Here is a 23,194-nt window from a genome sequence, read left to right as displayed (position 1 = left end):
CACCATCACCCCGTGGGGCAGCCCTCGACCATAGGGCATGTACCTGGAGTCAGGGCTGCCCTATGGTCTAGGGCTGCCCCATGGGGTGCCCATATTCAGGGCCAGGTCACCCCATGGGGCAGCGCCCTGAGGAGTGTGAGCCTGGGGTTAGGGCTGCCCTATGTTCTATGGGGTGCATTAGCTAGGGCCAGGTCACCCCCTGGGGGGCACATGTGTGGGGCCGCCCCACAGGCAGCACACACTGAGGCCCAGGTCACCCCCTGGGCGGCACATGTGTGGGGCTGGGGCCACCCGCCGTGGGGCGGCCGGGCCCCTCACACAGCCTCCTGCGCCCGCCGGTAGTCGAAGACGCTGCCGCGCTCGGCGAAGCCGCGGGGCGCCGGGCGCTGGGGCTGCTCCTCGCTGCCGTCCCCGGTGTCCCCCGCGGCGCCGTCCTCTGTGTCCCCCGCGGCGCCGGGCGCCCCGAAGCCGCCACCACCGGGCGTCAGCAGGCGGAACACGTCCTGCGCGGGTGAGCAGCACGGGTGGCAGCGCGTGCGGTGCCATGCGGCGAGCAGGGCCCCGCGGGTGCCGCGCACTTACCCCTGGCTGCACCGGCACCGACGTCTTGGCGCCCAGGCTGAGCGTGCGGCCGTCACGGCGCAGCAGCAGGTTGAGGCCGGGGGCGCCAGGGCTGCCGCCTGCGGGAGCAGCGGGCAGTGAGCGCAGCGCAGCGCAGTGCAGTGCGGTGCAGTGCGGTGCAGCACGTCGCAGCGTGGTGCAGCACAGTGCAGCACGGCGCGGCGCTCACCCTGCAGGCCGTAGGGCCGCGTGGCGCGGCGCTCGCTCAGCACCGAGAGCAGCAGGCGCTCGCGGAACAGCAGCTCGCGCACGACGCCGTCGCCGCCGTGGAAGCGCCCGGCGCCGCCGGAGCCGCGGCGCAGCTCAAAGCGCCGCAGCACCACGGGGTACCTGCGGGGACACGCGCGTCACCGCGGCGCGGCGCTCGGCGCCCCCCGCCGCCGCGGCACCCACCGCTGCTCCAGGATCTCGGGGTCGGTGATGCGCGTGTTGGTCATGTGCGTGTGCACCCCGCTGCGGCCGTGCCAGCGCGGCCCCGCGCCCGCGCCGCCCGCCACCGTCTCGTAGTAGCCCACGCGCTCGTTGCCGAAGGTGACGTTGTTCATGCAGCCCTGCGAGGCGGCGCAGGCGCCGAACGCGCGCAGCACCACGTCCACGACGCGCTGCGACGTGAGCACGTTGCCGCCCACCACGGCCGCCTCGGGCGACGGGTCCAGGATGCTGCCCTCGGGGATGAGCAGGCGCACGGGCGCCAGGCAGCCCTGCGCGGTGCCCTCAGCCTGCGCTCGGCGCGCACAGCCCCAGCCGCGCTCCCGGCGCTCCCGGCACTCCTGGCGCTCCCAGCCTCAGCAGTGCTCCCAGCGCTCCCGGCGCTCCTGGTGCTCCCAGTGCTCCCGGCAGCTCCTGGGGGCTCCTAGTGCCGCCCAGTGCCCCCAGCGCTCCCAAGGGCTCCCAGTGGCTGCCAGCACCCCCAGTGCTCCCGGTGCTCCTGGTGCCCCCAGTGCTCCTGGCATTCCCAGTGCTTCCAGCGCTCTGAGCGCTCCCAGTGCCCCTAGTGCTCCCAGCGCTCCCATTGCTCCTGGCGCTCTCAGTGACCCCAGCACTCCCAGTGCTCCCAGCATTCCCAGTGCTTCCAGTGCTCCCGGCACTCCCAGCGCTCCCAGTGCCCCTAGTGCTCCCAGCGCTCCCATTGCTCCTGGTGTTCTCAGTGCTCCCAGCACTCTTGGTGCCCCCAGTGCTCCCTGCGCTCCCAGTGCTCCCAGCACTCCGGCGCCCACCTGGTTCAGCGGGATGTCCTGGCCCACCATGCAGCGCAGGCAGTAGATGAGGGCCGAGAGCGTGATGGCGCGCGGCGCGTTGCAGTTGCCGTACACCTCGGGGCCGGAGCCGGAGAAGTCGAACACGGCGCTGCCCTGCGGGGACGCGACGGGTGGCCCTGGCGTTCCCGACGCTCCCGTTCCCTCCGGGCGCGTCCGGAGCGGGATGGGGGGCCGCGGGCACCTCGTGCGGGTCCAGCTGCACGCGCAGGCGGATGGGGGAGCCGTCGTCCATGTGGTCCTCAGCCTCCAGCGTGCAGCCCCAGTGCGCGGCGAAGCCCTTGAGCATCTCGCGCACGGCCACCTCGGCGTTGGCCTGCGCACGGCGGCGTCACGGCGGCGCCGCGGCGGCAGCGCGCGGGGCCGCGGGGCCGTGCGGCGCCCACCTGGATGTGCGCCATGTAGGCCTGCACCACGGGCAGCCCGTGCAGGCCGATGAGCTCCCCCACCAGCTGGATGCCCTTCTGGTTGGCGGCCACCTGCGCGCGCAGGTCCGAGAGGTTGTCGTGCAGGTTGCGGGTGCCGCTGCTGCCCGGCACGCGGCCCGGCGCCATCAGGGCCTCGGTGACGGCTGCGGGGACGGGGATGAGCGGCGCGGGGACGGCGCGGCCCCCGCGTCCCCGCCGCCCGCCGCCCCTACCCTCCTCCTGGAAGACGCCGTCCTTGACCAGCTTGAAGGAGACGAAGACGGCGCCCTCCTGGCGCAGCGCCGTGGAGTGGGGCGGCATGGAGCCCGGCGTGATGCCGCCGATGTCGGCGTGGTGCCCGCGGCTGGCCACGAAGAACACGGGCCGGGCCACGCCAGGCCAGAACACCTGCGGGCGGCGGCGCTGAGCGCGCGCGGCGGCAGCGGCGGCGGCACCGGCACGGCCCGGCCCGCGGCGCCCCGCGCACCGGCGTGATGACGGTCAGGTCGGGCAGGTGGCTGCCCCCCGCGCACGGGTGGTTGCTCAGGATCACGTCACCCTCGCGCAGCTCCTCGCCCAGGTTGCGGATCTGCAAGGGCGCCGGGACGGGCTGAGCGGGGCCGCGCGGCGCCGGCGCCGACGGCGGCGGGCGCGGGGCAAAGCCCACCTGGAACTGGACAGTCTCCTGCATGGCGCCCAGGTGCACGGGGATGTGCGGCGCGTTGGACACCAGCCCGCCGTCGGGCCCGAAGAGCGCGCACGAGAAGTCCAGGCGCTCCTTGATGTTGGTGGAGATGGCCGTGCGCTGCAGGATGCGGCCCATCTGCTCTGCGGGGCGCCGGGGCGGACCCTGAGCGGGGCCGGGGGCGCCGGGGGCCGCCCGCGCGCCCGCCCGCCCGCACCTGCGATGCTCATGAAGCGGTGCGAGAAGAGCGAGAGCTGCACCGGGTCCAGCTGGGTGCCCGCGGGCCGCGCCGGCCCCGCGCCCACGGCGATGCACACGTCGCCGAAGCGCGTCAGGCTGGCGGTGCAGCCCGGCTCCACCAGGATGGTGCTGCGGGAGGGACGCGCTGCAGGGGACGCAGCCAGCGCCCCGTGCGGGCGCGGGGCCCAGGCGTCCGGGCGCCCCTACCTGTTCTTGTCGATGATGATGGCGGGGCCGGGGATGGAGTGGTCGCAGCAGAGCTCCTCGAGCAGGAACACGGGCGTCTCCAGGTAGCCCTCCTCGAAGTAGCAGCGCGTCACCTGTGGACACAGCCACGTCCCTGGTGGCACCGAGGTCCCCGCAGAGCCCTGTCCCCGCGGCCGCGCTCACCGTCTCCACGCGGGCCGGCTCCCCGCGCGGCTCCATCGGCTCCTCGCAGCTGATGCCGGTGCTGCCAGTGCCGCGGACGCGCACGTCGTCCACCAGCACGGCGCGCTCGGGGATGGTGAAGCCGAACTCCGTCGCGTACCTGCGGGCAGCGGAGGGCAGCGCCGGCGCGGGGCGGCGCGTGGCCGCGGGCCCCGGGGCGCCACCGACCTGCTGGTGAAGGCAGCGCCGAAGTCGCCGGCGCGGCAGGACTGCGGCGTGGCCGGGTGCCCCTTGGCCGAGCACATGAGCGCGCAGTCCGTGCCCTCGTAGCGCAGGTGCAGGAAGGCCTCGGTGTGGATCTGCTCCCTGCGCGGGCGCGCGGACGTCAGCGTGGTGACAGGGACACCGGCGCGGGGATGGGGAAAGTAGCACGGGACCAGGGACAGTGGCACATGGATGGGGACACCAACACAGGGACAGGGACACCAGCGCAGGGATGGGGACACCAACATGGGGCAGGGGACAGCAACATTGGGCCAGGGACAGCAACATGGGGCCAGGGACACAGGTGCAGGGCCAGGGACGTTGGTGTGGGGCCAGGGACACCAGTGCGGGGCTGGGGATACCAGTTTGGGGCTGGAGTCATCAGTGTAGGGCTGGGGACGCTGGCGCAGGGGCACCAACACCAGTGCGGGACAGCGGGGCTGGGAATGTCGGCACAGGGCCAGGGACACCAACATGGGGCCAGGAACACCAGCGTGGGTCTGAGGACACCGGCATGGGGCTGGGGACACCAGTGCGGGGTCGGAGACGTTGGTGCAGGGGCACTGACACTAGTGTGGGACAGGGGACGTTGGCATGGCGCCAGGGACACAAACGCAGGGCAGGTGACACCAGTGCGGGGCTGGAGACACCAACGTGGGGCAGGGGACAGCAGTGCAGGGCTGGGGACACGGCGGTGGGGCCGGGCGCGGCGGCGCTGGCGCTACCTGGCGAAGCCCTGCGCCTGCAGCGCCTGCACGCACTCGCGCTCCAGCGCGGCGATGCGCCGCTCCAGCTCGGCGAAGGCGGCCGGCTCGTAGCGCAGCGCGCAGGGCGCCTGCGCCTCGTGCACCACGTCGGCCAGCGCCAGCCCGTAGGCCGAGAGGATCCCGCTGTACCTGCGCGACGGCCGCCCTGCCAGCGCCACGCGCGGGGGACGGGGACCCCGCAGCGTTTGTGCAGGGGATGGGACCTGGCCCTGGACGGGACCCCGACCCTGGAGACGGGACCTGACCCTGGAGATGGGACCCTGATCCTGGAGATGGGACCCCAACCCTGGAACATCCCCCTGGGAGATGGGGGTCCTGGATCATCCACCCCAGCGACAGGACCCCGACCCTGAGGCATCCGCCCTGGGGAAGGGACCACAGCCCTGGAGCTTCTGCCTTGGAGATGGGGACCACGGAGCAACCGTGTGGGAGATGCGGACTGTGAAGCGTCTGCCTCTGAGACAGGACCCCAACCCCGGAGCATCCCATGGGAGACGGGACCCAGGCCATGGAGCATCTGTGTGGGAAACGGGGACTCTGGAGTGTCTGCGCCAGAGACAGGACCCCAACCCTGGAGCATCCTATGGGAGATGGGACCCGACCCCGGAGCATCCACATGGGAGACGGGACCCCAACCCCAGAGCATCCGCAGGGGAGATGGGACCCGACCCCGGAGCGTCCGCGTGGGAGACGGGAGCCCAACCCCAGAGCATCCGCAGGGGAGATGGGACCCGACCCCGGAGCGTCCGCGTGGGAGACGGGAGCCCGGAGCATCCACGTGCAGCCGGCAGGGCCGCGGCACCTACTTGTGTATGAAGACCTCGCTCATGCCGAGCGCGCGGGCGATGGCGCACGCGTGCTGCCCGCCGGCGCCGCCGAAGCAGGCGAGCACATGGCGCGCCGTGTCGTGGCCCCGCGCCTGCGACAGCGGCACGTGGCACCGGCCGCGCGGCACCGCCGCGTCCCCGCCGCGTCCCCACCGCGTCCCCGCCGCCTCACCTGCGTGAGCGCGCGGATGGGCCGGCACATGGCCTCGTTGGCCACGCGGATGAAGCCCATGGCCACGTCCTCGACGGAGAGTGCGGCGCCGGTGCCGGCGGCGTTGACGCGGGCGGCCAGCGGGGCGAACGCCCGCAGCGCGGCCTCGCGGCTCAGCGGCTGGTCCTCGCCCGGCCCGAAGATGCGCGGGAAGTACTCGGGCAGCAGGCGGCCCAGGCACAGGTTGGCGTCGGTGACGGTGAGCGGCCCCCCTGCGCAGCGCGGCCGCGGCGAGCGCGGTGGGGAGCAGCGCGGTGAGCACCGTGGGGAGCAATGTGGGGAGCAGTGTGGGGAGCACCACGGTGAGCACCATGGTGAGCACCACGGTGAGCACGGCAGTGAGCAACGCGGGGGGCAATGTGGGGAGCACCATGGGGAGCAATGTGGGGAGCAGTGTGGGGAGCACCACGGTGAGCACCACGGTGAGCACCACGGTGAGCACGGTGGGGAGCAGCGCGGTGAGCACCGTGGGGAACACCATGGGGAGCACCACGGTGAGCGCGGTGGTGAGCAATGTGGTGAGCAACGTGGTGAGCGCCATGGTGAGCACCATGGTGAGGGCCATACTGAGCACCATGGTGAGTGCCATAGTGAGCACTGCGGTCAGCACAGCAGTGAGCACCATGGTGAGTGCCATAGTGAGCACTGCGGTCAGCACAGCAGTGAGCACCATGGTGAGTGCCATAGTGAGCACTGCGGTCAGCACAGCGGTGAGCACCATAGTGAGTGCCGTGGTGAGCACCATGGTGAGCACCACACTGAGTGCCATGGTGAGCACAGTGATGAGCACCATGGGGAGCACCGTGGGGAGCACCATGGGGAGCAATGTAGTGAGGAGCATAGTGAGTGCTGTGGTGAGCACCATGGTGAGTGCCATAGTGAGTGCCATGGTGAGCACAGCAGCGAGCCCCCGTGCCCGCCCACACTCACCTTTCCGGTAACACGCTGGGCCCGGATGGGCTCCCGCCGACTCAGGGCCGACCACGAAGAGCCCGGACCTGCCATGGGGACGGGAGGGTGGCGGCGACGGCAGCGCAGGAGGGCGCGGGGCGCCGGGACACCCACCTGAAGAAGAGCCTGGAGCCGCCGCCGGCCGCCACCGTGTTGATGTCGAGCTGGGGCGCCTGGATGCTGATGCCGGCCGTGGTGGCCTCGAAGACGTGCTCGTACTCGCCCGCGTAGCGGCTCACGTCCGTGGAGGTGCCTGCGCGGCGCCGTGAGCAGGGCCCCGCGCGCCGCCCCGCGCCCGCCCGGCCCGGCCTCACCTCCCATGTCGAAGCCGATGACGGGGCGGCCGCGGTGGCGGCGGTAGGTGGTGACGGCGTAGCCCACCACGCCGCCCGCCGGCCCCGAGAGGATGGCGCGCGCGCCGCTGAAGTGCTGCATGGGCGCGAGGCCGCCGTCGGAGCGCATGAAGAGCACGGGCACGTCCTGCGGGAGGGCGGCGCGTGGGGCCGGCGCCGCAGGACCCCGCGGCGCCGCCGCCGGCCCCGCTCACCTGCAGCTGCCGCGCGAAGCCGGCGCGGAAGCTCTCGAGGTAGCGGCGGATGCAGGGCGTGAGGTAGGCGTCGGCGCAGGCGGTGTAGCCGCGCGGCACGGCGCGCGCCATGCCCGCCACCGCCGACGACAGCGAGACGTGCGCGAAGCCCAGCTCGCGCGCCAGCGCGCCCACGCGCCGCTCGTGCTCCGGCCACCTGCGGGGACGGCGGCGCACGGTGGGCGCGGGGACGGCGGGGACGGCGGGGACGGCGGGGACGGCGGGGACGGCGGCACCGGCACCCCCGGACCCGGCCGTACTCACGCGTACGAGTGCAGCAGCAGCACGGCCAGGCTGCGGATGCCGCGGGCCAGCACGTCCCGCAGGCGCTCGCGCAGCGGCGCCAGCTCCAGCGGCTCCAGCAGCAGCAGCGACTCCCCGGTGCAGCCTGCAGGCGCGCAGGGGTCGGCGGGGCCCGCGCGGCCGCCCCGGGACGTCCCCGGTGGCGCCGGTGCCGGCGGCTCCCACCTGCGAGCACGGGCAGCGCCTTGGCGCCCGGCAGCTGGCAGCCCGGCTGGCAGGGCACGAGCCGCTCGTCCACCTCGATGACCTCCTCGTAGAGCACCTCGGGCACCGCCACCTCCTGCGCGGCCGCACGTGACGCGCGGGGCCGCCGCGCAGGCTGGCGCGGGGCCGGCGCTGGCGCGCGGCCGCGCAGGGGCCCGGCGGCGCCGCGGGGAAGCGGGAGGCCATCCGGGGCCTTGGCAAGGACGCGGCGCCAGGCAGAGGACGCGGGGACGGCGCGGGGACGGGGGTGGGGACGGCGCGGGGACAGGGTCTGTGTGGGACAGCGCAGGGAAGGGGACAGGAGTGGGGACAGCGCAGGGACAGGGATGGTGTGAGGACAGAGACAGGGGTGAGGACAGCGAAGGAATGGGGACAGGGATGGCACAGGGCTGGCATGGGACAGGGACAACGCGGGGACGGGGGTGGGAAGAATGTGGGGATGGGGCCAGGGCCGGCTCGGGGACAGGGACAGGGACAGGGCTGGCTCGAGGACAGGGACAGGGATGGGAACGGGGACAGCGCAGGTATGGGGACAGGGCCAGCGCGGGTCTGGCGTGGGCACAGGAACGGCATGGGGACGGCGATAGGGACAGTGCGGGCATGGGGATGGTGTGGGAACAGCATGGGGCATTGGCACAGAGACAGCACAAGGTGAAGGAAGGGGACAGGGACAGGGTAGGGGACAGGGATGGGATGGTGCGGTGACAGGGACAGGGCCAGCACGGAGATGGGGACAGGGCCAGTTCAGGGACGGGGAGGGAATGACAGGGGGGCAGGGCCAGGGCCAGCTCCGGGATGGGGACGGGGATGGGATGGGGACGCGCGGGGCCAGGGCCATGGCCAGGGCTCACCAGGTCGAAGATGCGGGGCCGCGCCTGTGTGCCGATGTGCAGCAGGTCGCGGAAGCCGCGCGTCACCAGCAGCGCGTGGCGCTCGCCGCGCCGCTCCAGCAGCGCGTTGGTGGCCACCGTGGTGCCCATGCGGATCCACTTGATGCGCGAGGTGTCGAGCGGGCGCTCGCGCGGCACCGGCACCCCGCTCTCCTGCCGCGCCGTTGGGGGCACGTCACCGTCCCCGCCGTGGGGTGCACGTCACCGTCCCACTGCGGGGCCTGCGTGGGGCCAGGGGACACGCGGGGACTGGGGTGGGTCATGGTGGGTCATGGCCAGCGGGCACAGGGAGGTCCCTGCACGGGTCCTCCGGGGCTGCTGGGGACTCGGGGGGCCTTGGGGACGTCCCAAGGGGATCTCGGGGGGCCCTGGGGGAGGTCCCGGGGGGGTCCCGGGGGACATCCTGGGGGGGCTCCAAGGAGGAGTCCCCGGGGAATCCAAAGGGGAGGGCATGGGGAGGGGGGCTGGGGACACCCTGGGAAGGGGAACTGGGGTCCCGGAGGAGGCTCTGAGGGGGTGGCGGGGGCGGCCCCGGGTGGTCCCAGCGGGTGCCCTTGAGGATGTCCGGGATCCGGGGGGTGCCGGCGGGTGCCGGGGGGGCAGCGGACGCCCGCGGGGCGGTGCGGGGTCCCGGGCGGTCCCGCAGGACGGTGCGGGGTCCCGGGGGTCCCGCGGGGGTCCCGGCGCCCTCACCGCCTCCAGCACGCGGCGGATGCCCTCGGTGGGCGCGTCGCCGTAGGCCGGGTCCTCCGAGAGCAGCTTGAGGACGCGGACGCGGCCGCCGGGGCAGCGCGCGAACACGTCGGTGAAGGTGCCGCCGCGGTCGATGGCGAACTGGAAACCGGCGGGGCCGGCGGCGGCGGCGGGGGCGGCCATGGCGGCTCGCGCGGGGCCCGGGGCGCTCGCGGTACCGGTCGCGGTGCCGCTCCCGGGGCCGGTCGCGGGGCGGTCCCGGTGCTGGTCGCGCGGTCCCGGTGCTGGTCGCGGGGTCCGGGGCGGTACCGGTCGCGGGGCGGTCACGGGGACGGGGGCGGTGCCGGTGCCGGTCCTGGTCCCGGTCCCGGTGCCGGTCGCGGCGCCGCTCGCGGTTCGGTAGCGCCGAGCGCTCGGCAGGGGGCGGGGCCTGGTCGGGGGGTGGGAGGAGCGGGGCCTGGTCGGGGGCGGGGCCAGGGCGGGGGGCGGGGCACGGCGGGAGCTGTAGTCCGCGGGCCGGCCCCGGTTCCCGCGTGGACATTCCCGCATGGATATAACCGTCCCCGGGGACACGGGGCGGGCGAGCAGCGGCACACGGAGAGCGCCGGCCCGTCCCGCGCCCACGGGAGCGGGGGCAGCGGGAGGCTCCCCCACACGGGCCGGGCTCCCGCCGGAGCGCCAGGGTGATCCTGGGCTCTGGAGGCACCAACGGGGAGAGACGGCAGCACCAGCGGGACCGGGGCTAAAGCCGGAGCTGTCCTGGTGTCCCAGAGCTGTTCTCATCCCCAGAGCTGTCCTGGTGTCCCAGAGCTGTTTCCATCCCCATCACAAGCTGTCCTCATCCCTAGAGTTATCCCAGTGTCCCAGAGCTACCCCAGTGTCCCAGAGCTACCCCAGTGTCCCAGAGCAGGCCCATCCCTAGAGCTATCGTGGTGTCCCAGAGCTACCCCGGTGTCCCAGAGCAGCCCCACCCCTAGACCTATCCAGGTGTCCCAGAGCCGTTCCCATCCCTAGAGCTATCCCAGTGTCCCAGAACTATCCAGGTGTCCCAGGGCTATCCTGGTGTCCCAGAGACGTTCCCATCTGCATCTCTAGCTGTCCCCATCCCTAGAGCTATCCTGGTGTCCCAGAGCTATCCTGGTGTCCCAGAGCTATCCATCCTGGTGTCCCAGAGCCGCCCCATCCCCATCTCGAGCTGTCCCCATGTCCCGGAGCCGTCACCATGTCCCAGCCCACGCTCCGGGGCTCCGCTGGCAGCTGCCCCGCTCCCAGGGCTCCGGCTGCTGTTAATGATTGCTCCGTGCTGGCCCCGCGGGCGAGCGAGGCCTGAGCAGGGACCTCTCGTTGGGCAAACACCCGTTAATGGATAATGGATAATAGATAATGGATAATGGGTAATGGATAACGAGTAATGGATAAAGCATAATAGATAATGCATAATGGATAATGCGTAACGGGTAATGGGTAACGGGCGATGAGTAACGTCAGGGCCGCTCGGCCTCGCTCTTGGTCCCCGCGGCCCGAGGAGGCACCGGGGGGAGGAGGGGCCGGAGCGGGACGGGGCAACGCGGCCGCGGGGCAGGCCGGGAGCGGTAGTCCCGGTGCGCGGAGCAGGCCGGGAGCCGTAGTCCCGGCGCGGGGCACGCTGGGAGCGGTAGTCCCGGCGCGGGGCAGTCCCGGCGCGGTGCCGGCGCGATGGCGGCGCCGGAGCTGCTCTCGGACGAGGGCTTCCGCGCGGACGGGCGGCGCGCGACGGAGCTGCGCAAGGTGCGCGCCCGCATGGGCGTCTTCGCGCAGGCCGACGGCTCGGCCTACATCGAGCAGGGCAACACCAAGGCGCTCGCCGTGGTCTACGGGCCCCACGAGGTGAGCGGCGCCGCGCGGGGGCTCCCGCCCGCCCCACGCACCGGCAGGGCCGGCAGGGCACCCCCCGCTGTCCCCTGTGTCCCCTTTGTGCCCCTCGGGTCACCAACACCGGGTGGAAGGACCCCCGCACTGTTCTCTCCATCCCCACTGTCCCCTCCAGCCCGCATGGACCAACAGGACCCGGCAGGGAGACCCCCTGCTGTCCCCTCCGTCCCCCCAGACCACCAGGACCGGGCAGAGGAACTATCCCTGCTGTCCCCTCTGTCCCTTCTGTGCCCCTCAGGCCACCAACACGGGGTGGAAGGACCCCCCCACTGTCCTCTCCATCCCCACTGTCCCCTCCAGCCCCCATGGACCAAGAGGACCCGGCAGGGAGACCCCCTGCTGTCCCCTCTGTCCCCTCCCCGGATCACTAGGACCAGGCAGAGGGACTGTCCCTGCTGCCTCCTCTGCCCCCTCTGTGCCCTCCATCCCCCTCGGGCCACCAGGACCAGGCAGAGCCCCCCCACACTGTCCCCTCTTCCCTCCGGGACCAGGGCACATGGTCCTGCTGTCCATCCCCACGTGTCCCCCTGGGCCAGCAGGACCGGGGGCCGTGTCCGTCCCCTCCATCCGCCACCTCCCTGCGCTGTCCCCCCGCGCTGTCCCCGTTGCCCGTCCCGGGCCGCGGGCACTCACGCTCCCTGCAGCTGCGCGGCAGCCGCGGGCGGGCGCTGCACGACCGGGCGCTGCTCAACTGCCAGTTCAGCATGGCCACGTTCAGCACGAGCGAGCGCAAGCGGCGCCCGCACGGCGACCGCGCCGCCGCCGAGCTGTCCCTGCGCCTGCGGCAGACCTTCGAGGCGGCCGTGCTCACGAGCCTCTACCCGCGCTCGCAGATCGACATCTACGTGCAGGTGAGCGCGGGGCCGAGCGCGGTGCTGAGCGCGCCCCGGTGCTGCTGCGGTGCTGAGTGCGGTGCTGAGTGTGCCCCCATGCCACCGTGGTGACACCTCAGTGCTGAGCACACCTGGGGACACCACGGTGCTACCACGGTGCCGAGTGTGCCCTGGGGCTGCCGCAGTGCCGTGCGCGGTGCCGAGCATGCCCTGATGCCACCGCGGTGCTGAGCACACCCTGGGGACACCGCGGTGCCGAGCATGCCCTGATGCCACTGCGGTGCTGAGCACACCCTGGGGACACCACGGTGCTTCCACGGTGCCGAGTGTGCCCTGGGGCTGCCGCGGTGCCGAGCGTGGTGCCGAGCATGCCCTGATGCCACCGCGGTGCTGAGCACGCCCTGGGGACACCACGGTGCCAAGCGTGGTGCCGAGCATGCCCTGATGCCACCGCGGTGCTGAGCACACCCTGGGGACACCGCGGTGCTTCCACGGTGCCGAGTGTGCCCTGGGGCTGCCGCGGTGCCGAGCGTGGTGCCGAGCATGCCCTGATGCCACCGCGGTGCTGAGCACGCCCTGGGGACACCACGGTGCCAAGCGTGGTGCCGAGCATGCCCTGATGCCACCGCGGTGCTGAGCACACCCTGGGGACACCGCGGTGCCGAGCGCGGTGCCGAGCGTGCCCTGGGGCTGCCGCGGTGCCGAGTGCGGTGCCGAGCATGCCCTGATGCCACCGCGGTGCTGAGCACACCCTGGGGACACCGCGGTGCCAAGCGTGGTGCCGAGCATGCCCTGATGCCACCGCGGTGCTGAGCACACCCTGGGGACACCGCGGTGCCGAGCGCGGTGCCGAGCGTGCCCCAGTGCTGCTGTGGTGCTGAGGGTGCCCTGGGGCTGCCGTGGTGCTGGACACGGTGCCGAGCGTGTCCCCATGCCACCGCGGTGCTGAGTGCACCCCGGTGCTGCCGTGCTGCCGGATGCAGTGCCAAGCGTGCCCCGATGCCGCCGTGGTGCCAAGCGCGCCCCGGGGACACCGCAGTGCCGAGCGCGGTGCCGCTGCGGTGCCGAGCGTGCCCCGACAGCCCCGCTGTCCCCGCAGGTGCTGCAGGCCGACGGCAGCAACTACTGCGCGTGCGTGAACGCGGCCACGCTGGCCGTGCTGGACGCCGGCATCCCCATGCGCGACTACGTGTGCGCCGGCTCGGCCGGGCTGGCGCGCGACGCGCCGCTCGCCGACCTCAGCTACGCCGAGGAGGCGGCCGGGGGGCCGCAGGCGGCGCTGGCGCTGCTGCCCGCCTCGGGGCGCCTGGCGCTGCTGCACGCCGACGGGCGGCTGCACGGCGAGCGCCTGGGCGCCGTGCTGGACGCCGCGATGGCCGCGTGCCGCGCCGTGCACGCCGTGCTGGACCGCACCGTGCGCGAGCACCTGCGCGGCGCCCCCGCGCTGCTGCGCGACTGAGCGCCCGCGGCGGCCCCTGCCGCGGGGAACCGCGGGCAATAAAGGGAATGAGGGGAACGCGGGAAGCTGTCAAGGGAATGAGGGGATTGAGGGCTCCCGCGTCCCTCGCGGCTCCCAGGCGTCCCGCGTGTCACTGTCCCGTGTGTCATGTGCTGTGTCCCCACGTGCCACAGCCCCGTGTCCCATGGCTGTGCGTGTCACACCCCACGCGCCAGGTCCCCACGTGTCACACCCCACGCACCAGGTCCCCATATCCCATGGCCCCGTGTTACAACCCCACGTCCCACAGCCCCCAGCGCCCAGTGTCACAGCTGCATGTGCCATGTCCCCATGTGCCAGAGCCCCCTGTGCCCTGTACCCACATGCTGTAGCCCCATGAGTCACAGTGCCCAGGTCACAGCCCCATATGTCATGTCCCCCCGATATGCCACGGCCCCGTGTCCCACAGCCCCATGTCCCACGGCCCCATGTCCCACGGCCCCGTGTCCCCACGTCCCGCGGGGTCCCGCGGGTCCCGCTCCCCCCGCCCGGCTGCGCCCCGCCAGGGCGCATGCGCGGGCCCGCAGCGGGTGGCTCCCATCGACGGCTCTGGGCTCCGCGGCGCGGCCTGGGCCGCTCTGGGGGCGATTGAGCGGCCTGAGCGGCGCGGTGCGGCGGGAGCGGCGGCGCCGGGGAACCGGGACCGGGGGGGCGGGAGCCGAGGGGCGTCTGCGGGGCTGGCGGGAGCCTCGGACAGGGCCGCTCCGTGGGCCGGGGCTCCGTGAGGCTCCGGGGGCTCCAACGCGCCGCCCCGCAGGCGCCGCCATGGGGCTGCTCTCGGACCCCTACCGGCGGCGGGCGCTCGCGCGGCTGCTGCTGCGCCTCAACACGCCGCTGTGGTGAGCGCGGGGGCCCCGGGGGGTGCAGGGGGGTGCAGGGGATTCCATGGGATGTGGGGGGCTCCGGAGGGTGCGGGGGGCCCCATGGGGCACAGGGGGCTCTCTGGGACCCCACGGGGTGCGGGGGACTTCATGGGACATGGGGGTCTTGGTGGGTCCCTGTGGGGCACAGGGGGCTCCGTGGGATGCGGGGGGCTCCGTGGGGTTCTGTGGGACTCTCTGGGGCTCCATGGGGAGTGGGGGGCTCTGTAGGGCACAGGGAGCTCTGTGGGGCTCAGTGGGTGTCTGTGGGTCCCCGTGGGTCCCCGTGGGGTGGGGGAGGCTCAGTGGGACATGGGGGGCTCCGTGGATCCCTGTGGGGCTCTGTCGGGCGTTGGGGGCTTGGTGGGTCCCTGTGGGGTTCCATGGGTCCCCATAAGGTGCGCGGGGCTGTGTGGGGCATGGGGGGCTCCATGGGGTGAGGGGAGCTCCGGGGGGCCCGTGGGCTCTGGGGTCCCCGCTCGCTGACACCCGCGCAGCGCGCTGAGCTACGCCGTGGGGCTGGGCTGGTTCCTGGCGCTGGCGCTGCCGCCGGTGGCGCCGCGCACGCACATGTCGGAGAACGCCATGGGCTCCACCATGGTGGAGGAGCAGTTCGCGCTGGGCGAGCGCGCGCTCGGCCTCGCCCGCGACTTCGCCGCGCAGCACCAGCGAGCGGGGTGAGCGCCGCGCCGGGGCCGCGCCGAGCCGCGCAGCGCCGCGGCGCCCGCCCACGCTCCCGCGTCCGCAGCGCCCTGCCCGCCGCCTGGCTGCAGCGCTCCATGCGCGCCCTGGGCCTCGAGGTGTACGCGCAGCCCTTCTGGCGCACGCTGCCCTTCCCGGACGAGGCGCGCGAGCGATACGTACGTGTCCGCGCGGGGCCTGCGCGTGTCCTGCTGCGGCGCGGTTCCCTGTGCATGTCCCGCCGTGTAACAGTGCCCTGCGCATGTCCCTCTGCATCACAGTGCCTTGCACGTGTCCCGCTGCAGCATGGGGCCCTGCGCGTGTCCCGCTGCGGCGTGGTGCCCTGTGCATGTCCCGCCGTGTAACAGTGCCCTGCGCATGTCCCTCTGCATCACAGTGCCTTGCACATGTCCTGCTGCAGCACAGGGCCCTGCATGTGTCCCACTGCAGTGCAGTGCCCTGTGCACGTCCCGCTGTGTAACAGTGCCCTGTGTGTGTCCTGCCGCAACACGGGGCCTTGCGCACGTCCTGATAGATTATGGTGCCCTGTGTGTGTCCTGCTGTGGTACAGGGCCCTGCATGCATCTCGGTGTATTGTGGCACCCTGCATGTGTCCTGCTGCATCGTGGTGCCCTGTGCATGTCCTGGTACAGTGCGGGGCCCTGCATGCATCTTGCTGCATTGTGGCAGCCTGCATGTGTCCTGCTGCATCGTGGTGCCCTGTGCACGTCCTGGTGCACTATGGTGCCCTGCGCACACCACGCTGCATCATGGTGCCCTATGCACCTTCCGCTGCGTCGCGGCTCCCCGTGCATGTCCTGCTGCATCGCGGCTCCCTGCGCGCGTCCTGCTGCATCGCGGCGCCCCGTGTGCCGCGCGGTGCCAGCGCCCCGTCCCCCGCAGATGGTGAAGGGCACCAACGTGTACGGGATCCTGCGGGCGCCGCGCGCCGCCAGCACCGAGGCGCTGGTGCTCAGCGTGCCCTGCAGCGCCGCGCAGCCCAACAGCCAGGCCGTGGGGCTGGCGCTGGCGCTCGCCGCCCACTTCCGAGGTGAGGGGGCGCCGGGGCGGCGCGGGGACGCCGTCCGCGCCCGCGGTGACACCGGTGACACCGCGCGCAGGGCAGAGCTACTGGGCCAAGGACATCATCTTCCTGGTGAACGAGCACGACCTGCTGGGCATGCAGGCCTGGCTGGAGGCCTACCACGACGTCAACGAGACGGGTGAGCGGCGGCACCGGCGGCGGGGACGGCGGCGGCGGGCGCGGCGGTGACGCTGCTGTTCCCAGAGATGCACTGGGCGGGCACGCCGGGCCGCGCGGGCGCCATCCAGGCGGCCGTGTCGCTGGAGCTGGGCAGCGACGTGGTGACCAGCCTGGACGTGGCGCTGGAGGGGCTGGACGGGCAGCTGCCCAACCTGGACCTGGTGAACCTCTTCCACGCGCTGTGCCAGAAGAGCGGGCTGCTCTGCACCGTGCAGGGCAAGGTGGGGACATGGGGATGGTGCCACCCATGCCACCGGGCTGCTCTGCACCGTGCGGGGCACGGCGGGCACGTGGGGACGGTGCCACCACCGCTCACGGTCCCCCCGCAGCTGCCGCGCGCCGCCGGGGACGCGCTGGCCGCCTACGCGCACAGCCTGCGCACGCTGCTGCTCATGGTGCTCAAGCAGAGCTCGGGGCGGCCGCAGGGCGACCACGGGCTCTTCCTGCGCTACCGCATCGAGGCCGTCACGCTGCGCGGCATCAACAGCTTCCGCCAGCACAAGCACGACATGGGCACCGTGGGCAGGTGAGCGCCGCGGGGACGCGCGGGGACGGGCACGGCGCCGCCGCCGCCGCTCAGCGCCGTCCCCAGGACCCTCGAGGGGATGTTCCGCAAGCTGAACAACCTGCTGGAGCGCCTGCACCAGTCCTACTTCTTCTACCTGCTGCCCTCGCTGTCGCGCTTCGTCTCCATCGGCCTCTACATGCCGGCCTTCGGCTTCATCGTCCTCGTCCTCGTGCTCAAGATATCCTTGGTGGCGGGAGGGAGCGGGATGGGACAGGGCGGGCGGTGGGAGGCGGCGCCGGGCAGGGCCGGGGGTGCCTGGGTCAGTGCTGTTCCGCTCCATCCCTAACGCGCCGCACGCGCTGGAGCTCTGGATGACGCTGGACAGCTGCGACGGCGAGCGGGCGCAAGCTGAGGTGAGGGCCGCGCGCGGCACCGGGACGTGGCACCGGGACGCGGCACCGGGACGCGGCGGCCCCGCAGGGCTGCGCGTGCCACGCTGCCGCGTCACGCAGGAGCCACGCGTGGGGCTGCGGGCGCTGCTGCCGCCGCTGCTCATCTGCCACGCGACGGGGCTGGCGCTGTACACGGTGCCCGTGCGCGCCCAGCGCATCGCCACGCAGCACTTCCCCGTGTCCGAGGCCGAGGCCGTGGTGCTCACCGCCATCGCCATCTACGTGGCCGGCCTGGCGCTGCCGCACAACACCCACAGGTACCCGTGGGGTCACGGGACACGCGGGGACACGCAGCCCCACGCGCCGTGTCCCGCAGGGTGTGGGTAGGCGGAGGGGACACAGAGGGGACACGTGCCATGTCCCGCAGGGCACGGGCGGGCGGCGTGCGCGGCTGGCGCGCGCTCAAGCTGCTGGCGCTGCTCTACCTGGCCATGCTGCTGGGCTGCATCGCGCTGCTCAACTTCTCGCTGGGCTTCCTGCTGGCCGCCACCATGGTGCCCGTGGCCGCTGCCGTGCGCCCCACCGGGCCCCGGTGAGCGCGGACGTGGGGGACGCGGGGATGTGGGGACACGGGGACATGGGGACGTGAGGCATGGAGGCACGGGGACATGGGGTTGTGGAGGGATGTGGGGACATAGGCCGTGGGGACGCAGGGTGTAGGGACATGGAGGGGATGCAGGGACATGGGGATGTAGGGCACAGGGGGAAGCAGGGACACAGGGATGTGGGGCACAGGGGTACGCAGGGACACAGGAACATGGGGCATGGGGACGCAAGGACACGGGGACATGGGGATGCAGGGTATGGGGACACGGGCACATGGGGGCACGGGGACATGGGGATGTGGGGGGATGTGGGGACACAGGCCATGGGGGCACAGGGCGTAGGGACATGGAGGGGGTGCTGGGATATGGGGATGTGGGGCACAGGGGGACGCAGTAGGGACACAGGAACATGGAGCATGGGGATGCAGGGTATGGGGACACAGGGATGTGGGGCATGGCGGGATGCAGGGACACAGGGACATGGGGATGTGGGGCATGGGGACATGGGGAGAGGGGACACAGGGACATGGGGATGCAAGGGTGTGGGGACGCAGGGGCTGGGGGGCGCGGGGACACGGTGCGCGGCGGCGGTGCCAGCGGCGCTCGCCCTCAGGCCGCTGCTGGCGGCGCTGCTGGTGCTGGCGACGCCGGCGGCGACGCTGCTGCTGGGCGTGCTGGCGTGCGGCGAGCTGCAGGAGCGCCCCGCGGCGCCGCTCGAGGCCTGGCAGCTCTTCCTGCAGGCGCTGGCCGAGGGGCTGCTGCAGCACCACGCGCACGGGGCGCTGCTCTGCCCCGCCGGCGCGCTCGCGCTCTACCCCTGCTGGCTGCTGCTCTGGAACGTGCTCTTCTGGGGGTAGCGCCGCGCGGGGACGTGGCCCCGGGGCGCGGGGTGTGGGGACGTGGCCCTGGGGCGCCGTGTGCGGGGACATGGCCCCGGGGCGCCGCGCAGGAACGTGGCCCTGGGACGCCAGGGGCAGGAGGACATGTCCCCAGGGCATGGCACTGGGCAAGGACGTGTCCCTGCAGCACTGTGTGCAGGGGGCCGTGTGGGGACGTGTCCCTGGGGCGTCACACCGTGTATGCGGGGACGGGTCCCCAGGGCAGCATGTGGGGACGTGTCCCTGGGGCGTCACACCACGTGCGGGGGGACGTGTCCCCAGGGCACCGTGTGGGGATGTGTCCCCAGGGTGCTGTGTATGGGGACGCGTCCCTGCAGCACCATGTGCAGGGGGGCCGTGTCCCCAGGTCCCCTCCCTGCTGCGTGGAGCGGGTGCGGGTCGGTGTCCCCGGTGCCGGTGGAGGGGGCCGTGGTCACCCCGGGGGCTCCGGGACGGTCTGCACGGGAGGCACCGGGAGGTCACGGGACAATAAAGGATTCGCTGCCACCTCCGTGTGTGGAGTCAGAGCGGGGGGTACCGGGGAGGGCTCGACCGCGACGGTACCGGGGAGGGCTCGATGGTACCGGGTGGGGGCGGCGGTCGGGACCCCCTGCGGGGCGGGGGGAGGGGCGCCCCGGGGGTCTCCCCGCCCTTCCCGGCCGCTTCCGCGCGGCGGCGGGCGGGGCGGGGCGGGGCGGGCGTGTCGTCAGTTCCGGCGCGCCGCGCCCGCCGCCGTCCCCGTGCCCTCCGCGCGGTGGCAAGATGGCGGCGCTGCGGTGCCTGGCGCTGCGGCCCCGCGGGCGCCTCCTGCTGCCGGCCCGGCCCGCGCCCGCGCCCGCCCCGGTGAGACCCGCGCGGCCCCGCGCGTCCCCGCGCCGGCCACCGCCCCGCGGCCCCGCGTCCTCCGCCGCGACCCCTCCGGGTGCCCGTGTCCTTCGCCGCCATCCCCTCCGTGTCCCCTCGTCCCGTGTCCTCCGCCGCCCCGCCGTGTCCCCGGCGCCCTCCGCTCCCGCCATCGCCCCCCCCCACACCCCATCCCGACCCGCTGTCCCCGTATCCCCGCATGGCCCCCCCGCCCTTCCCATCCCGGTGGCCCCGGGCCCGTCCCGCTGTCCCCAGGGTCCCCAGCTCGGCATCTCCGCCCCCCCGGCCCCGTCATCCGCCATGTCCCCAATGTCCCCAGGGCCCCTGCAGCTGCCGCCATCCCCAGGGCCCGCCGTGTCCCTGGGGCCCTAGCCCGGTGTCCCCAGTGCCACCCCAGTCCCACCCCTGTCCCCAGGGCCACAGCCTGTGTCTGCAGCAGCCCTGCTGCCCCCCGGTGTCCCCAGTGTCCCCGGTGTCCCCAGAGTCCTCAGTCCCACAATGTCCCCCATTCCACAACGTCCCCAGTCCCATGGTGTGCCCTCAGCCACTGTTTCCATTACCCTAGTGCCACCATCTGACACTCCAGCGTCCCCAGAGTCCCCAATGTCCCCAGCATCTGCTGTCCTGCAGTGTCCCCAGTCCCACGGTGTCCCCTGGCCCCCAGTGTCCCCAGTCCCGCGGTGTCCCCACAGCCACTGTCTCCGCTACCCCAGTGCCACCACCCGACACCCCTGGTGCCCCAGTGTCCCCACTGCCCCCAGCCCCGTCGCGCCCCCCTGACGCGCTGTCCCCGCAGGGCCGCGCGGCCTCGTGGCGCCCGGCGCGCGGCCGCACCGGGACGGCGGCGCTGGCGGCGCTGGGGGCGCTGGCGGGCGGCGCGGGGCTGGCGCTGGCGCTGGGCACGGCCGTGGGCGCCGGCGAGCTGGAGCTGCACCCGCCGCGCTTCCCCTGGAGCCACGGCGGCATGCTGGACGCGCTCGACCACGCCAGGTGACGCGCGGGGACGCGGGGACAGCGTGCGTGGGGACACCATGCATGGTGCCGCTGTGCGCCGCGCCGCCGGGCATGGTGACACCGTGTGCGGTGACGCTGTGTGCAGTGACACTGTGCAGGGTGCCCCCATGTACGGTGACATCTTGCACAGTGTGTGACATGTGGCGACACCGTGTGGGGCATGCAGTGACACCGTGAACGGTGTGTGGTGACACCGTGTGCAGTGTCGCTGTGCATGGTGACACTGTTCACGGTGCTGCCATGTAGGATGATGCTATGCATGGTGTGTGGTGCTGTCATCTCCGGTGACAGCACGCACAGTGTGTGGTGACACCATGCGCAGCGTCACTATGCATGGTGACGCTGTTCACAGTGCTGCCGTGTGTGGTGACACTATGCGCGATGTGCGGTGACACCGTGCGCAGTGTTGTTGTGCGTGGTGACACTGTTCAGGGTGCTGCCATGTATGATGACACCATCGGTGACACCATGCACGGTGTGTGGTGACACTGTGCGCAGTGTCACTGTACGCGGTGACGCTGTTGATGGTGCTGCCGTGTGCGGTGACACCGCTGCGCGGTGACAGCGTGCGCGGTGCTGCGGCGGCACTGACGCGCGTCCCCGCAGCGTGCGCCGCGGCTTCCAGGTGTACAAGCAGGTGTGCTCGGCGTGCCACAGCATGGAGTACCTGGCCTTCCGCAACCTCGTGGGCGTCTCGCACAGCGAGGACGAGGCCAAGGCGCTGGCCGAGGAGGTGGGTGCGGGCGCCGCGGCCCCGCCGCGTCCCCGCCGCGTCCCCGTGACGTCCCCGCCGCGGCGTCCCCGCAGGCGGAGGTGCTGGACGGCCCCAACGAGAACGGCGACATGTTCACGCGGCCCGGCAAGCTCTCGGACCGCTTCCCCCAGCCCTACCCCAACGCGGAGGCCGCGCGGGCGGCCAACAACGGCGCGCTGCCGCCCGACCTCAGCTACATCGTCAACGCGCGGTGCGGCCGCGCGGAGGGGCCATGCGGGGAGGCTGGGGGCGCGTGGGTGGGGAGGACGGGGCAGTGTGGGGAGGACAGTGTGGCACAGGGAGGCCGGGGCGGCGCAGGGAGGCCAAGGTGGCGCATGGAGAGGCAGGGATGGAGCAGGGAGGCCAAGGTGGCACAGGGAGGCCGGGGCAGATGGGGAGGCCGGGGTGGAGCAGGGAGGCTGGGGTGGCACGTGGTGAGGCCTGCTGCACAGGGAGGCCAAAGTGGTGCAGGGAGGCTGGGGTGGCACGGGGAGGCCAGGGTGGCACAGGGAACCCAGGGCAGCACAGGGAGGCCAGGGTGGCACATGGTGAGGCCTGTGGCACAGGGAGGCCAGGGGTGGCACAGGGAGGCTGGGGTGGCGCGGGGAGGTGGCGTGGGGAGGCCGGACGGTACAGGGAGGCTGGGGAGGCCGGGGTGGCACGAGAGGCCGGGCGGTGCGCGCTGCCGCACACTCACACCGCGCTGCGCCCAGGCACGGCGGCGAGGACTACGTCTTCTCCCTGCTGACCGGCTACTGCGAGCCGCCCGGCGGCGTCGCCCTCAGGGAGGGCCTGCACTACAACCCCTACTTCCCCGGGCAGGCCATAGCCATGGCGCCGCCGCTCTACAACGAGATCCTCGAGTACGACGACGGTGAGCGCCACGGGGGGACGGCGGGGCCCAGGATGGGGCACGGGGACGGGAGGCAGCGGGACGGGGCAGCAGGTCCGCGCACTCAGCGCCCGCCCCGCAGGCACCCCCGCCACCCTGTCGCAGCTGGCCAAGGACGTCTGCACCTTCCTGCGCTGGGCGGCCGAGCCCGAGCACGACCAGCGCAAGCGCATGGGCCTCAAGGTGGGTGCGCGCCGCGCCGGGCCGTGCGGTGCCGCGGTGACACCGGCGCCCGCGCTGACGCCGCCCGCGCCCGCAGATGCTGATCATCACGGGGCTGCTCAGCGCCGTCTTCTACTACATGAAGCGCCACAAGTGGTCGGTGCTCAAGAGCAGGAAGCTGGCGTACCGGCCGCCGCAGTAGCGCCCGCTGCCCGCGGCGCCCCGCGCCCGCCCCGCGCCCGTCCGCCTCTCTGTCGTGTTGTGACTCCATTAAACGGCTCCCGCGCCCACGCCGGCGCAGAGCGAGGCCACATGGGCACCGCGCTTCACTGGGGACGTGATGGGGGGCAGAGCGACGCCGGGGGGCACCGCACGTCACTGGGGACACAATGGGGGGCAGAGCGATGCTGGGGGGCACCGTGCTTCACTGGGGACACGGTGGTGGGTAGAGCGATGCTGAGGGGGCACCGCCTGTCACTGGGGACACTGGGGGTGCAGAGCAACGTCGCATGGGCACTGTGCTTCATTGGGGACACGGGGGCACAGTGACACTGGGGGGGAACATTGCACTTCGTTGGGAACATGATGGGGCGGGCACAGTGACGTCTCAAGGGCACTGTGCTTCATTGGGGACACAGAGCAACACTGCAGGGCACTGTGCTTTATTGGGGACCCGCAGGGGTCACAGTGATGCCACGTGGGCGCTGCGCGTTACTGACGACACGGTGGGCACGGAGCGACACCACGTGGGCACTGCACTTCACTGGGGACATGATGGGGGGCAGAGTGGCACCACCTGGGCAC

At 73.0% G+C, this 23,194-nt stretch overlaps 5 protein-coding genes across 5 annotated transcripts; 3 read left to right on the top strand and 2 right to left on the bottom strand.

Annotated features, from left to right (window-relative positions):
- Positions 1-314: 314 nt before the first annotated feature.
- Positions 315-7,518, bottom strand: LOC148591706 (5-oxoprolinase-like). The gene is made up of 22 exons (XM_088537114.1): positions 7,449-7,518; positions 7,146-7,341; positions 6,913-7,078; positions 6,713-6,851; positions 6,578-6,645; positions 5,609-5,859; positions 5,416-5,528; positions 4,568-4,738; positions 3,807-3,944; positions 3,600-3,738; positions 3,417-3,529; positions 3,187-3,338; positions 2,952-3,112; positions 2,772-2,873; positions 2,518-2,692; positions 2,264-2,448; positions 2,062-2,193; positions 1,839-1,973; positions 1,015-1,322; positions 791-951; positions 583-680; positions 315-503 (listed from the first exon to the last, which is right to left on the bottom strand). The coding sequence occupies exons 2-22, from the start codon at positions 7,254-7,256 to the stop codon at positions 315-317; spliced, it is 3,207 nt and encodes a 1,068-aa protein (XP_088393240.1). The 5' UTR covers positions 7,257-7,341; positions 7,449-7,518.
- On the bottom strand, positions 7,445-9,457 carry LOC148591705 (5-oxoprolinase-like). Its single transcript, XM_088537113.1, has 4 exons — positions 9,275-9,457; positions 8,543-8,734; positions 7,653-7,767; positions 7,445-7,572 (listed from the first exon to the last, which is right to left on the bottom strand). Exons 1-4 carry the CDS (start codon positions 9,455-9,457, stop codon positions 7,445-7,447), a joined length of 618 nt encoding a protein of 205 aa, XP_088393239.1.
- A 1,503-nt stretch (positions 9,458-10,960) lies between these two features.
- On the top strand, positions 10,961-13,477 carry EXOSC4 (exosome component 4). The gene is made up of 3 exons (XM_088537105.1): positions 10,961-11,140; positions 11,830-12,036; positions 13,118-13,477. Exons 1-3 carry the CDS (start codon positions 10,970-10,972, stop codon positions 13,475-13,477), a joined length of 738 nt encoding a protein of 245 aa, XP_088393231.1. The 5' UTR covers positions 10,961-10,969.
- A 580-nt stretch (positions 13,478-14,057) lies between these two features.
- GPAA1 (glycosylphosphatidylinositol anchor attachment 1) lies at positions 14,058-18,683 on the top strand. Its single transcript, XM_088537125.1, has 12 exons — positions 14,058-14,125; positions 14,274-14,355; positions 14,874-15,053; positions 15,125-15,236; positions 15,961-16,108; positions 16,179-16,280; positions 16,346-16,542; positions 16,651-16,847; positions 16,914-17,067; positions 17,186-17,544; positions 17,649-17,813; positions 18,440-18,683. The coding sequence occupies exons 2-12, from the start codon at positions 14,282-14,284 to the stop codon at positions 18,681-18,683; spliced, it is 1,932 nt and encodes a 643-aa protein (XP_088393251.1). The 5' UTR covers positions 14,058-14,125; positions 14,274-14,281.
- Positions 18,684-19,466: 783 nt separating this feature from the next.
- CYC1 (cytochrome c1) lies at positions 19,467-22,592 on the top strand. Its single transcript, XM_088537112.1, has 7 exons — positions 19,467-19,487; positions 20,365-20,558; positions 21,189-21,315; positions 21,390-21,547; positions 22,050-22,210; positions 22,311-22,411; positions 22,488-22,592. The coding sequence occupies exons 1-7, from the start codon at positions 19,467-19,469 to the stop codon at positions 22,590-22,592; spliced, it is 867 nt and encodes a 288-aa protein (XP_088393238.1).
- The last annotated feature ends 602 nt before the right edge of the window (positions 22,593-23,194 follow it).

Source organism: Tinamus guttatus, unplaced genomic scaffold (genome assembly GCF_059628265.1).
Source record: "Tinamus guttatus ecotype Peru unplaced genomic scaffold, ASM5962826v1 Tinamus_guttatus_pri_ptg000731l, whole genome shotgun sequence".
NCBI classification, from domain to species: domain Eukaryota; kingdom Metazoa; phylum Chordata; class Aves; order Tinamiformes; family Tinamidae; genus Tinamus; species Tinamus guttatus.
Note: the sequence above shows the minus strand (reverse complement) of the source record. Positions and strands in the feature narration are given on the sequence as shown.